General features: G+C 50.3%; 1 protein-coding gene across 3 annotated transcripts in view; it reads left to right on the top strand.

Annotated features, from left to right (window-relative positions):
- Positions 1-14,998, top strand: part of ST8SIA6 (ST8 alpha-N-acetyl-neuraminide alpha-2,8-sialyltransferase 6) — a 118,758-nt gene that overhangs the window by 50,935 nt on the left and 52,825 nt on the right. For 2 of the 3 annotated variants that reach the window (XM_055147050.1, XM_055147051.1), the window contains one exon: positions 11,867-11,956. In XM_055147050.1, the coding sequence (XP_055003025.1) occupies positions 11,867-11,956 (90 nt within the window). Of the gene's footprint in view, positions 1-11,863; positions 11,957-14,998 lie in introns of all 3 variants that reach the window. The other variant, XM_055147049.1, reaches the window with a different exon arrangement.

The raw sequence follows: 14,998 nt of genomic DNA on the forward strand, positions 1-14,998 counted from the left end.
CTGACGTTTCAAAGACATTTCCAGATCTCAGGTCCCTTGGCCTTTTCTCAGAAGAAGCTGTGTCTTTCAGCTGTCATCTGGTTTGGCAGAAGCGTGCCCACGGGGTGTCTGTGTCTGCCGGGCCAGGCACCCTCTGACTGTGGCAGAGCCTGTGCTGTCTGTGCAGAGTCCCCAGGACAAGTCACCTGGTTTCTGGCTCAGGACAGCCATGGGGTCACTCCTGTGAGTCCTCTCTCCCTCTCTCTCTCCCTCTCTCTCTCTCCCCCTCTCCCTCTCTCCCTCTCTTTCCCTCTCTCTCCCTCTCTCTCTCCCTCTTTCCCTCTCTCCCTCTTCTCTCTCCCTTTCTCTCCCTCTCTCCCTCTCTCTCCCTCTTTCCCTCTCTCCCTCTTCTCTCTCCCTTTCTCTCCCTCTCTCCCTCTCTCTCCCTCTTTCCCTCTCTCCCTCTTCTCTCTCCCTTTCTCTCCCTCTCTCCCTCTCTCCTCTCCCTCTCTCCCTCTCTCTCCCTCTCTCTCCCCCTCTCTCTCCCTCTCTCTCCCTCTCTATCTCCCTGTCTCTCCCTCTCTCCTTCTCTCCCTCCCTCTCTCCCTCCCTCTCTCCCTCTCTCTCTCCCTCTCTCTCTCTCCCTCTCTCTCCCTGTCTCTCCCTCTCTCCTTCCCTCTCTCCCTCTCTCTCCCTCTCTCTCCCTCCCTCTCTCCCTCTCTCTTTCTCCCTCTCTCCCTCTCTCTCCCTCTCTCTCCCTCTTTCCCTCTCTCTCCCTCTCCTTCTCTCTCCCTCTCTCCCTCTCTCTCTCCCTCTCTTCCTCTCTCCCTCTCTTCTCCCTCTCTCCCTCTCTCTCTCTCCCCCACCTCTCTCTCCCCGATAGAAGGACCCGTTTCTTAGGAGTCTTACTCTCTCCAGACCAGCGCTGCTTTAGTCTTTCCACGCGTGCCTCCTTTCCAGCTGATACCTTTTGATGAGATCTGGGAATTCAGGCCTATCCAACTGGTCTATAAATCAGATGATGAGGAGTGCTAATAAATCATGAAGTGAAACGATTACCAAAGAAATCAATGGTAAATTGTTAAGGCGTTGGGGGCCGGACCTAATAGTCCAGTAGGTTTAGTGTTCACCTTTCACGTGACCTACTGGGGTTCAATCCCCGGCACCCCATAAGATCCCCCAAGCACTACCAGGAGTAATTCCTGAGTTCAGAACCAGGGGTAACCCCTGAGCATCACTGGGTGTGACCCCAAAATAAATAAGCACTGTAGCACTGTTGTCCCGTTGTTCATCGATTTGGAAAAACCTTACAAAATAAAAACTTATGATACCTGCCACATATGCCTACCTCATAGCACTGTCATAGCACTGTCGTCCCGTTGTTCGTGGATTTGCTTGAGAGGACACCAGTAACGTCTCCATTGCGAGACTTGTTGTTACTGTTTTTGGCATACCGAATACGCCACGGGTAGCTTGCCAGGCTCTGCCATGCGGGCAGGATACTCTCCAGTACCTTGCCGGGCTTTCCGAGAGATATGGAGGAATCAAACCTGGGTCAGCCGCATGCCAGGCAAACGCCCTACCCGCTGTGCTATCACCTATAACGTGACCCACCGGGGTTCAATCCCCAGCACCTCATATGATCTCCTGAACACCGCCAGGAGTAATTCTTGAGTGCAGAGCCAGGGGTAACTCCTGAGCATCACTGATGTGACCCCAAAATAAATAAATTTTTAAAAACGTTAAGGCATTTTTTGCGACCTCTGCACCTTAAGCCACAGGACCCCCAAATGGGGCTATAGTCCCAGTCTTAGAATCTGGAGTCTATCAGAGCATCCCAAACTTATTTGGTCTAGGGGCCTTGTTTCCATGTAAGAAAGAAGAAGAGGTCTCCCAGGAAACCAGCCTTCTTTAATGTGCCCTCCCCAGTGGCACCCACGGCTGCTATACTCCCTGACCGTTCCCGCACCTCCAGGGGACAGTATCACCCACTTTGGGAAACTGCTACGTTTATTCCTGCAGAGAATCTGGGGCAGAGCTAGGTCCCTGCGGCGTTTAAGCCGTTGAGCACGGAGGGATCCCCAGGCCCGAAGGACGGTCTCACCCGAGCGCTTCCTGTAGAAGTCAGCCTCCCTGCCGTGCCCGGCCCAGGCGCTCCCCGGGGCGCCTTCAGGAGGCAGGAAGAGCCCCCAGAGGGGTGGGAAGTGCTGGGTCTTCGGAGAGCGAGTCCTCCCCCCTCCGGCCTAGCAAGCACAAAGCAGGGGGTGACGGAACCTTCCGGAGGCCAAGGAGCCGGGGTGCCCCCCAGAGCCAAGGCCTGAGCTCCTGTCACCCACATTTCTCCTCTTCATCAGGGTATCTTCATTTCACTGATATCTTCAGGCTTGGCAGAGTATTAAAAACTTCATTTTATTGTTGGGGTGGGTGCGGGGAGGAGAAGGAAGAGGAGCTTGAGCCAGGACCCTACTGGGTCCTAGCAATGGGGCTGGTAACACACACACACACACACACACACACACACACACACACACACACACACCTCAGATTTCTAGATGCATAAAAATGGTTTAGACACAAGCAAAGTCAGTTTATAAGAGAGTCCACGGGTCAGACCAACACAGAGAGAGACACCCACTTAGCACAGTTTTCGGGAGTCTTCCGTTGTGTGTCCTGGTCTGCAGAGGCCGGAAGGGCCTACTCTCTATAGATCAGCCAGTCTTGGGAAATGGGTTTCGGGAGCAGGACATGCGTAGTTAATTCCGAGAAGGGAGAGGGTTGTCTAGAGATGCTGTGAGCCCATCGTGGGAAGGGAGGTAGATTTGCATCACATACTCTGAGGTCATCCCGGAGAAGCAGGGCCAAGGACGCTTCTAGGGATGGAGAGGCACCAGGATGTGGACGGAGTATCTTAGGAACTCCAGGCAGCAATGGCCGGGCCAGGTCTAAGGACTGCGTGGCAAAAGTGAGTTCAGGGAGGCACAGTGGAGCATGTTCTGGGGCCCAGCGTGTCAGGCATTTTCACTATGGAAACGAAATCAGGCATCTCCTCACGGACTCAGGCTCCATCTCATCAGTGCTGCGCTGGGGTCCACATCTGCAGCCTCCCACACGCCAGCGAGACTCTCTCCCACTCAGCCACATCCCTGCCCCTTCGCTCCAAAATAATCATACTTTTAATAGGAAGGTGAAAGCTGTCTCCTGGGGCTTGGGAAATGAATGCTTTAAAATAGATCTTTATTTCTCTCCTCGGGAAGGATACGAGTTTGCTGTTACAGCCAGTTCAGAGGACCAGACACATTTATAGATGAGGCACAGGAGGATGGAAGGACCCAGGGAGGCCGAACTTGTCTCTTATGCCCGGGCGGGGAGAGTCGCTTCTCTGCCTGACAGAGCTCATTTGCGTGCCTGTACATAACTCTATTGCTATGGCAAAAAAATGCCCCCTTAAAGAATCAAAAAATGTGTGTGTGGGTGTTGTTGATGGTTGTTCAAATGGTTCGTGAAGCTACTTCAGGGCCATTTTCATGGCTTCTGTGGGGACAGCTGCAGTGGGGCTTCACAGTGAGGGGCACCGGGCTCAATGCTGAGTACAACATGGAGAGGTGGGCGTTTGTGGTCAGGGAGCAGGGTGAGGGCCAGACGAGGGCCGTGAGTCAAGGAAACTGTCATCGGGCAACACCTGCAGAAAAGCCAGGTGGCCGGGTCTCCTGTGGAAGGTGCTGGAAGGTTGAACATGAGGAATTGGCTCAGCTGTCCAGGGTGGAGGCTTATGGCTCAAGTCAGCTCTTCCAGACCTTCCCAAAGGTGGAGTCTCCTTGGGCTGAGCGCCAAGGAACCTGGTGAAAATTCAGACACGGAGAGGCCCTCTGTTGATGGACTCGGGGGAAGCTGCAGCCAGGGCTGCTGCCGTGCAGAGGAAGAGCTCTTGGTGCAAGGGCAGTGTCCCCTGAAAGCAGATATGATGTGAGTGTGGAATCAGGAGGCCGGAGGGGTGAGAGAGAGAGACAGAGACAGAGAGAGAGAATCAAGTGGGGGAGGTGCTTGCTGTACACATAGCCAGCCAGGTTCTGTCCCTGGCACTGAGTTGCCAGGAGTGTTCCCTGAGTGTTCCCTGGTCCAGGAGTAAGCCCTGAACCATCAGGCGTTCTCAGTTCCCCTCTTCCCCCCAAAGAACATGGAGACACTTTCTGGGTGCAAAGCTCCAGTCCAGTTCTAACGAGTGGAGCGGCTCTAGGCGTTTCTCTTACCTCTTTTATAAACTACACACGGGATCTCCCTTGTCTGGTGCTTGTCATAGATTCTACTTAAGCCGAGATTACATTTCTGTGTGGTGAGTGGCGTGTGTGAAGTGTTTCGAACTCCCTGGTACCTCCTCATGCTCGGCCAGTGTCAGCTGCTCTGAGGATTTTCATGCTGAACCAGGAGGCCACATCTGAAATTTTGCATCCAGACATGTGACTCTGGGTATGAACATTTATCCAAGATTCTCAAATGCAAAGCACCTGCATGAAAGGTCAAAGCAATCTTGGCTCGGTAAAAGGAAAAGCATTACTGGAAGTTAAGAGGAAGACGTGGAAACCTCATTCGAGATGAATTCCAGCCTGCTCCACACGGGTTAGTCTCCCGCGGAGGGCCGAGTGAGCTGCCCTTGCCAGCTCCTTACTTCCTTCGGCTGGTTCCCAATCTGCTGCTGTCAGCTTTCTCCTTTTCTTGAGCCTCCCTGGCCTGTCTCAGGACCAGCACTTGCCCAGTTGGATTTTAAAAATTGGTTTATCTTTGGGGAGTTGGCAGGGGGACGGGATGAGGCGTTTGGGCCACACCCAGTGGTGCTCAGGGGCTATTCCTGACTCAGGAGTATATCCTGGTGCTTCTCAGGGAACCAGATGTGGCGCTGGGGACTTGAACCACTGTCGTGACCCCTAGCAGCTATCTACGTGCAAGGCAAGTAGCTCTCCAGCCCGGGAGTTTAAGTTTTAGTACATTTGCATGCCATCCTGGTCCCCTGAGTATCACTCACCAGCCTTCCATGGGGGTTAGTCTCTGGTCTGTCAGCAAGATCACAGCTGAACCAGGTCTGCCTGTTGTCCTTGAAGTTAGCCATGGACAGGAGGGGGCTGGGGGATAAGTTTCCATTGAATATGTGTGCCTGTGCTTTGGATTCTTCTTTGAACTACTTCCCTTACTGCATAATATTAGATACTTAGCCTGTTGTATGAGAGTTATGATTTCCCATAAATTTTTTTGGAGGGGGAAAGCTATCAACATCAGTACCAGGGGAGGGGGTGCAGAATATATTATGTAAATGATTTAGGAAAAGAGAGCTCAAGCCTTTTTTTTTTAAATCAAGGACAAAGCTATTTAGAGTTTGATCAAAATGAAGGGAAAATAGTTAGTAGAGGTTCTTTGCAGGAATGTTCGCAATACAGTGTTATTCACAGAATCTGGAAACAACCTGAGTGCCCAAGAACAGATGAATGGGTAAAGAAACTATGGCATATCTACCCAATGAAATACTATGCAGCTGTTTAGAAAAATGATGTCATTAAATTTGCCTATAAATGGATGGACATGGAGAGTATCATGCTGAGTGAAATGAGTCAGAAGAAGAGGAATGAATATAGAATGACTGCATTCATTTGTGGTATATTAAAAATATATAGTAGGAGACTAATATCCATGGCCAGGGGAAAATGGGGACTAGGAGAACGGGTCAATGGTTGGAGCTAACCACAAGTATATGTGGGGCAGAGGGTAGGTAAGATAGAGAAGGGACCAGTATGACAATAACAGCTAGGAATAACCACACTGAACAAGAACTAGGGGTTAAAAGTAGGTAAGGGATATTCCTGACAACCTTTCAGTATAAATATTGAAAACCACTGTGCCCAAAAGGGGGGTGGAGAGAGAGATAGAGTGAGGGAGGGAGGGAGAGAGAGAGAGAGAGAAGCTTCTTCCATAGAGGCAGGCAGGGGTGGGGAGTGGGGAGTGATGGAAGGGAACCTGGGAACACTGATGCTGGGAAATGTGCACTGGTGGAGGGATGGGTGTTGGAACACTGTATGACTAAAACCTAATCATGAACAACTTTGTAAGGGTCTATCCCACAGTGATTCAAGTGCACTGTCGCACTGTCATCCCGTTGTTCATCAATTTGCTCGAGCGGGCACCAGTAATGTCTCCATTGTGGGACTTGCTACTGTTTTTGGCATATCGAATACGCCACGGGTAGCTTGCCAGGCTCTGCTGGGCAGGTGGGATACTCTCGGTAGCTTGCCGGGCTCTCTGAGAGGGACAAAGGAATCGAACCCGGGTCGGCTACGTGCAAGGCAAATACGCTACCCGCTTTGCTCTCGCTCCAGTCCTCCCCAGTGATTCAATAATAAAATTAATTAATTAAGATAAAATGAAATAATGTCTGCAATGGGCGTGGGCTCTAGGAGTGACAGAGAAGAGTCCATGGAAGAGATTCTGTTGTTAAAGGGCATCCCCGGGGCCCTGAGTTCCTATATTCCGAGTCACAGTGCCTGCACCAAAACAGGTTTCTGCGTTCCTGGAAGGAGGGCGAGGCTGGAAACAGCCCCTGTTCGTTCTGAAGACCTGGTGTGCTGTTTGTCCACTTCTCTGCCTTCCCGGTTAGAGTCTTGATTCCGCCGAGGCAGCAGGGACCCTGCTTGCTGCGGAATCTCCAGTCACCTCCAAGCTACACGGCCCTTGGGGTGGGCTGCAGACACTCCTGGGGAAGTGACCTCTTCACAGCCAGGCCCAGCACGTCCCTGGTGCTCCCAAGGCTGATTTCCGATTTCTGTTCGCTGAAAGTCACTTCCTGTGTCCCCTGTAAGAAGAGTCCCCTTTGGGCTGTTGGGGCCACACAGGGATTGCACTCATGACGTCATGCTTAGGTTACGTTAGCCCTGATTTCCAGAGGTCCTTGTAGGTGCCTGCTACGTCCTGAGGGCATTTTGTAGGGCCTGAATCACGTGTTTCCTCCCAGCACCACCCCCCGTGTTCAGCTTTTGGGCTATGTCTAGTGTTGCTCAGGGCTTACTCCTGGTTCCCTGGACTCGGGGGACTTATATGATGCTGAGAATTGAACCCTGGTGGGTTGTGCACAAGACAAGTACCATACCCGCTGTACTATTGCTCCAGTCCCCGAAGCATATGCTTTTACAGAGAAATTTTTATATCCTCACAGCCTTAAGGTTTATAATTTTCGGAAGACATGGCGGGGGGGTTCATTGTAGTCTTCAAACTTCCTGTGTTTCTCAGAGGCTTGCCAGGTATCCTTGCAAGACAGCCACTCTCCAGACGGGTAAAGATAGAATTTCAGAAAAACAGATGAGCCACGGAGATAGCACTAATGTTTGTTTCTGTGAATTGCTTTTCCCTCCCAATCTTGCTGAAGTCCCTCGCCCCCCATAGGCTGAAGTGATAAAAATGTGTCCAAAGGCTTGGTTGCTAGTACCAAGCCAATAAATTCTGAAATTAAATAATAAAAGCCATTGACATCTAAAATGTAATGCTTGCAAGGCCTGCAGGAAGAGGAATTTGTTACATTTAGTGGTGAGCAGGCTGCAGGCTGATTGTGACGAGGCGCCCCAGGTCTCCAGCCGAGAGTCGGGAATATGTCTGTCCCGAGGGTGGCAGGGTGGTGGTGGTGGGAGTGTCAGGACCCAAGACTACCTCCGACTACCCCCCTTTGCAATGCGGATTGGGCAGGAGGGAAAGGGCTTGGTTGAGATGTCTGGAGCAAAGTGACACAGTAAGAAAGCAAGAGTGCTCAGTTGCTTCCTGAGAATGCGAGAGAAAGCCAGGCCGTTCTCGGCAACGTGTATCTGGAGAGTGTCGTGTTGAGTGAAATCAGTCAGAGAGAAATCCGTCAGAGGGAGAGGAACGGACCCAGGATGACTTCTCTCCGATGGGGATATAAGGAACCTCAGGGCACTAGCAAGTGCCCAGGGCCATAGGAGCAGAGAGCAGGGGAACTGTCTTCAGTGGGAAGCTTGGCACGGGGGCAGGGGGCAGGGGATAAGTTCGGGGAGGGAACTCTGGTACCATGGGGGAAGGGCGAGGTGCCTGCCTCAGTTGCTGAGCGTGGGAGGGAAACTGGGGACATTGATGGAGGGTAGCGGGCGCTGCTGGAGGAACAGGTGTTGGAACAATAAATGCCTGAAACTTAATCATAAATATCTTTGTAACTGTAATTTATGGGGATTCAATTAAAAAATTAAAGAAAAGTAAGTGTGCAACCCTAATACCTCTCATTGCCTTACATGCAGCTGATGCCTTGACCTGGGTCCGAATCCCTGCACCACCTATGGTCTCCCAGCATCACAAGGCTGAGCAGAGTCAGGTGCGACCCAGAGCATCACCTGGTGTAATACCTGCCCCCCCAAAAAACAGCAAAAAAAGAAAGTACCAGAGGTTAATTTTTAACATATGTACGAGAGGGGAACACACAAATTAGAGTATCTGTGCAATGATTCCATTGAGTAAAGATTAGAAGAGGTGCCCGCAGGCTTGCAGGCCAGAGCAGAGAGGGACCCCAGCTCTCGAGAGCCTGACCCTCAAACCCCGTCTTCCTGATGACTTCATCCTGCTTTCTTCATTACCCTCACCCAGACCTGTTCCTTTCTCTCTCCACCCCCCCACCCCCCCCGAGTGCCCGCTACGATCTTAGCTGGGCAAAATAGTTTCGACTTTTTATTAACAAAGACACTCTCTGGTTTAAGGACATAAAATCCAATTGGTGTCTGCCTGTCACTGTTTGAGGACTGGAAATTGCAAAGCCATCGTTATTCAAAGCACTGCTGGCTCGGTCATTCGCTTCATTAATGGGAGCTGCCTGGATGAAATACACAGCAAATTAGACATTCCAGCAGAGCCCCGGGAAGCCCAGGATGCTTTCTGGAAGTGAGGAGAGGGACAGGGAGGAAGAGAGTGGAGGGAGAGAGGACGGTTCTCTGCAGAGGAAGAGAGTTTGCAAGAAATACTTGGTGACTGGAGAATTTCCAAAGTGTGGAGCGAGAACTGGGAATTGCTCCTGCTTCTACATTTTCCCTTCACCACTGTGCCACCTCCAGCCTCCAGTACAATCGTGGTGGCCGTGACCTTACCTCCACGATTACACAGCCACCTGCCGGCCCCCTAGTGCTGATGGACACATGTGGGGTGACCGGCTCCCGGGGCTGGAGTGCTGGCTCCTGGGGGACATCTGCCCGCGGGGGGCGCATCTCCTGCAGAGCCAGAATGGCAGCAGCCTCTTCGCCTCTTCTGTGTGTGTGTGTGTGTGTGTGTGTGTGTGTGTGTGTCCCGCCTGCAAAATGAAATTTTCAATTCGTTCCCCAGAACTGGCAAACGCATTAATTTTGCTCTACTTGGGCCGTGTGTGAAGCTTCCGGGTCCTCCCGCCGCTCTCTGGCTACGCCTTTCCCGCCAGCCGTGCCCGGAGTTGGCTCCTCTCTGCTTGGCTTTGAGCTTGTGTTTTTGAGCTTGTTTCCCGCCCCCCCCCCAGCTTGTTTCTCTTTGATCTGAGCTCGCTCCCAGCACGAGGAGCCTTTCATCTTCTTGTTTTGTCATTTTAAACACGTCTTTACTGGGGCCAGTGGCTGTCCGTCCCGTGGACTCCCTGGCCGCCAGCTCCGCCCACCAAGCCTGGGGACCCCCTCGAGCACTGGTCTGGTGGGTCAGTCTGGGTCTAGCACACAGCTTGTGCGCGTGTCCATATGCCCCCTCACACCCAGAAGGGCCCTGGCCACCGCAGCCCGCCCTGCTGGTGGCTCCCTGGACACGGGCTGAGCCCCGGCAGCTCCTCTCCGTTGGCAGCTGTGGCCCTGGTGGCTCGTCTCCCCGTGGCCAGGGCTGCCTGCCAGCAGCAGGGCTGTGACGTGACGGGGCCTGGAGGCCTCCGCGGAGGCAGCTGGTCTCCCGACAGAGCTGCCCGACAGCACCTTAGTTGTACGGTGCGACTGCCCGTGCCTCCCACCCGGGAAACAAATCCCCCCGTCTCTTCCGTAGAAGCTGCTGGAATCCTCCTGCGACGCCCCTGCTGTCTCTGTGTGCCGTCTCAGCCTCCCCTGGCCTCCTTTCCCCGCCCGTGAACCTCTCAAGACGGACTTCGGGACTCATCCCTCTGCCGCCTCCCCTCTTTTCGGCAGAAACTCAAACCGTGGCTCACAGGCCCACGGCAAGCTCTGGCCGTCACACCGTGCCGGAAGCTCCCATGTGCACACCTACCGATCATCTTTGGAACATTCTGGAACTTTTGTCCACACTGTTCCTTCTAGAATGCCCCCTCCCCTTCCCGTCACTTCTCAACTCCCGTGGACTTTCCTGGGGTTCGCCACCTCTGAGACTGACTTAGGGTCCTCCCCTGACCTCCCTGTGCCCCCCTCTTTGGCACACAAGGCTGCTCTAATCTCCCCCACCCCACCGCCGCCACACCCAGTTCTCATTCTCTCATGGGAGTGCTGGGAACTCAGTTCTTCCCAGCAGACAGTGGGTTCCGTTAGCGGGTGGGGCCAAGCTGTGCTCTATTGTCGTGGGGCAGTTCCTGGTGGTGCTGGGGGCGGGGGTGGCAGTGGGTTCTGGGGATCACACCTAGGGGCTTGTTCTTGTTCTCTCTGGGAGGGTCTTTGGGTCACACCTGGCAATGCTCAGGGGTTACTCCTGTATCTGCACTTAGGAATTACTCCCGGCAGTGCGCATACGGGATGCCGGGGATCGAACCCAGACCGACCGTATGCAAGGCAAACGCCCTTCCTGCTGTGCTGTGACTCCGGCCCCCTTACTGAACTCTTGAGCCACACTGCTGGGCCTGCTGGGCTGCCTTTACCCACCTCTGCGCCCCGAGCACTCTGGGCTGGCATCCTCCCTGCTCTTAGACTCAGCCAAGTGCTTTGGGTTAACGAAGTGAAGACGCTCATTGCAAGTTGAAGGTGTCTGCCTGGTTTTGAACTTGAGGGAAAGTGATTGGTACCAGTGTTGGAGCAAGCAGTCTGTTAGCCCAGAGGGCCTTCATGGGGTCCTCTCCCTCCCTTCCTCCCTCCCTCCCTCTCTCTCTCTATCTCTCTCTCTATCTCTCTGCCTCTCCCTCTCTCCCTCCCTCTCTCTCCCTCTCTCTCCTATCTCTATCTGCCTCTCCCTCTTTCTCCCTCCATCTCTCCCCTCTCTCCCTCTCTCTTTCTCTCTCTCTTTCTCTCCCTCTCTTGAGGTGCAGATGCTGATATCTGACAGAATTGGCACATGTGTGTGTTTGCACGTGTATATTTGTGTGTGCACATGTGTGAAAGCTATCTAGTTAAGCAGCTCCATCCCATACGCCATGTATCAAATCTGCTTTGTTTTTATTTCTTCAAACTCTACTTTTCTAAGTTCTTGAAACAAAAGCACACAAATGCTTATAGCACTGCCATTATAAGAATCCAAGTGATTCTAATACTATAGTCCTATATATGACCATAATACAGTATGATCACCTGTTACTATTATAATATTCCGAGGCTCCGGGTACTTCGATTCTTTGAGAAGCTAATTCCTGGTCTCCTATGTCAGCTTGTTTTCTACCTGAGACAGCAGATTTTCAAAAAAGTCTATTTCCATACACGGTGATTCAAGCTCTTCCATAACTCTCTCATCCAAAGCCAAGTCTCAAAATAGGAAAATCATTCCTAAAGAGTTCTTTTCTGTGTTTTAGTGTAAACTTTTTTTTTTAATTTAGACCTGTCAGAGGTGAAAATATCAATTTCCTTTTCCATGGAGAAATCCAATAAAGGAATGAAACAGCAGACTTGGTTTGGGCGCCCTTTATCAATTAAATCTGATTTCCGTTAGCAGTAGCGTACAAGCTCTCATTTTCAGACTATCTGTTTTCATCTCTGTCGTCCAGCAGCTCCTATCTGAATGAGAAGTCACTCCAGCTGATGGAAAAATGCAAAACCCTGCAGCGTGGCTTCCGGGCTTTATCCAACAAGACAAGAATGTAAGTTGCAACTCTTCATATTTCATTCCACCTCCAAGTGAGCCTTTGGTGTTCAGAGCTTTGCACGGGCTCTTGGGAGCCACGCGGACACAGAAGCATGGTCCATCTGGAGCTGGGAGCAGCCGTGATAGGGCTTAAGGCGGGGCGGGGCTCTCTGCCTCTGCCCCATCATCCACACGACACGGACTGAAAATACTGGGTGTGTTGTGGGGCTGTCGTTGGCTAAGCCATTATAGTCCCTAAATCTCTGGATATTTACAAGCATTTCAGACCCTGTTCTAGGAAATGCATGTTTGACTCGAATTCCTTCGGGTTCACAGATTCTCCCCTTGCCTGACTGTAGTCTGTGCTCAATTCCTCACACCTGCTTCCGAGGTTGTTTTTCACTTATTTATTTGAAAAAATAATTTTTTAATCTCCCAAGCAGTGCTTTGAGGTTACTCCCAGCAATGCTCAGTCGATGCAACTGGGTCACTGAGTACTCGGGCCCAGCGGTGGCGGCCGACAGGGTTGGACCCAGCGGTGCTCCCCGCCGTGTCATTGGCCTGAGAGAATTCAGGACTCCTCAGAGACAGGAAAGCACTGAAGTCCTCCTGGTGGTGGCTGTGGAGAGATGCTGCTGCCCGGATGGCACCTGGAGGGAAGGGGAGGCAGGGCAGGGAACACCTGATGGTTTCCAAGGTGACTCAGTGGCCTTTCTTCCTGCATGTTTGTCTTTTTTACTAATCAGCACAGCGGGTACGGCATTTGCCTAGCACACGGCCGACCCAGGTTTGATTCCTCCATCCCTTTCAGAGAGCCCGGCAAGCTCCCGAGAGTATCCCGCCCGCACAGCAGAGCCTGGCAAGCTCCCCATGGCATATTCGATATGCCAAAAACAGTAGACAGTGCTACAGTGATACTAATCAGTCTAGCGCCCTCTTCTCTTCTTCATGCTTCCCTGCACAAAGCTCCCTCTCTCTGTCTTTCTTTTCCTATTTCTCTCTCCCCTCTCCTTGAGCCCCTCTCACTACTCTCTCTCTCTCTCTCTCTCTCTCTCTCTCTCTCTCTCTCTCACACACACACACACACACACACACACACACACCACTTGGTAGATTGCTGACCTCTCAGCCGGCACAGACAGAAGCACAGCGACAGTGAAGTGAAGTAGGAGAAGGCTATAGGGGCACACTCCCAGGCAGACGCTACTGATGCCTCCTGAGGCTGGGCTAGAACTGCTCCCTGGGAGAGGATAAGAGGGATTTTAAGTTGGGTGGGGAAATGTAACAATTCTGCAGAAATAATTAGAGTTATAACGATATGGTTTGGTCATAGTTTCTTTCCTTAAAACACAACCTCCAACTTTCTAAACATTCCCTCACATTCATTCTATCCCGTAACTTCATTTCAAAACCAGCTTCACTTTAACAAGGTTCTTTCTGTTTTCCACCAATGATATCTGCATCCATTATCTTTCTTATTTAAAATATACATCCTTACTCCTTCTAATCACATCTTACAGGGGGTTTTGTTTGTTTGTTTGTTTGTTTTTGCTTTTTGGGTCACACCAGCGATGCTCAGGAGTTACTCCTGGCTCCACACTCAGGACTCACTCCTGGTGGTGCTCGGGGACCATATGGGATGCTGGGGATGGAATCTGGGTCAGCTCCATGCAAGGCAAACACCCTACCCATCCTACAGGTTTTAACTTTCTTATTTTACTGAGCTTACTACAATTTGATCTCCCAAGAAATTTGGAAACAAGTTGCTAATCGTTATCTCATTTAGCATGACAAAACTGCGCTCTGCAGGACTCTTTCAGAAGCATTAAATCAATTCTATAGATGTCCAAAAGGCTTTAAGATGCTCACAATTAAAGATCTTATAACATATAATTACACTGGGCAAAATTTCACCTCATATTAAAAATTAACTAATTTCACTTCATATTAGAAAGTTTCATCTTTAGAATTATGATTTCTAGGAAGACAGATATAAATGGGTTCAAATACTCACAAAAGTTACCACAAGACAGTAAGGGTTTCACACTCGTGGATAAAGCTCTCTTAAGGTTGATGCCTGGTAACAAAGCTTACATGGAATAAAGTTATCTTAATAAACTACTAAAGTTGAGCTGCTCTTTGTAGCAGCAACTGAAAATAATAACTGCCTATTTTTTTCTTTCAGTCTCTTATCAGTAACTGTTCCTTGGATCCCTCCTGGAAGGGAGGGGTGAGGTAATAAGATTTGTGCCATTCTTTGGATTCCTCCAATTTTATAACTTTTGGGAATCTGTGTCTTAAACTAAATTGTTGGTTTTTTTTCTTTAACCTCAGTTATTTCAAATTATGAGTTATCTAGACCAGATATTTTAATAATTCCACACAGAAAAAAATATATATGCTTTCAGACACAGTAAAAGGCCCTTGGTAGGACCCATATTTTTTGGTTGTTAGGATTTAAGGCTTATTTTAGAGCAGCTGAGGCTTAAGTCAAGCCAATGTGACAAATATTCAGGATTCTGTCATCTTTCAGTAAGATATCCCATTTTACTGGATCTATGCAGTGATATTGCCACAGAGGATTAAATATATTAAAAAGTGTTAAGAAGAGCAGGCTGTTCATTCTATCACAGATGTGGTGTACCCATTTGCTATGGGCCTTAGATCAAAGAAGTGCCATTAAAACTTGTAGGGGTAGAACTACAATTTAAACCAACAATATCTCGTCTGTTTGGTTTTAGAATACCCACGTTATTCACATAAGGTTGAGCATTTTTATGTGACAATGTGTCTCATGAAGTTCTAACATACTGAACAAGTATTTATACTATCTCAATAATAACATACATTTTCATGTACTGGGCAGATTAGCAACATATTCTGAATAAAACCTGATTTTTATCATTTCCTAAAATTTTTGCCCAATTATCCATATTCAGAGGACCCAAAAAATGCCTCTAGAGGTATGTCAGGCTTAGGTTTTGATTTTAGATTCCCCATTGGAGTTTGTCCACAACCAAATCAGGTGTGTGGGAGTGGGGGTGGGGACTGAAGGGGG

Source organism: Sorex araneus, chromosome 9, assembly GCF_027595985.1.
Source record: "Sorex araneus isolate mSorAra2 chromosome 9, mSorAra2.pri, whole genome shotgun sequence".
Lineage (NCBI taxonomy): Eukaryota > Metazoa > Chordata > Mammalia > Eulipotyphla > Soricidae > Sorex > Sorex araneus.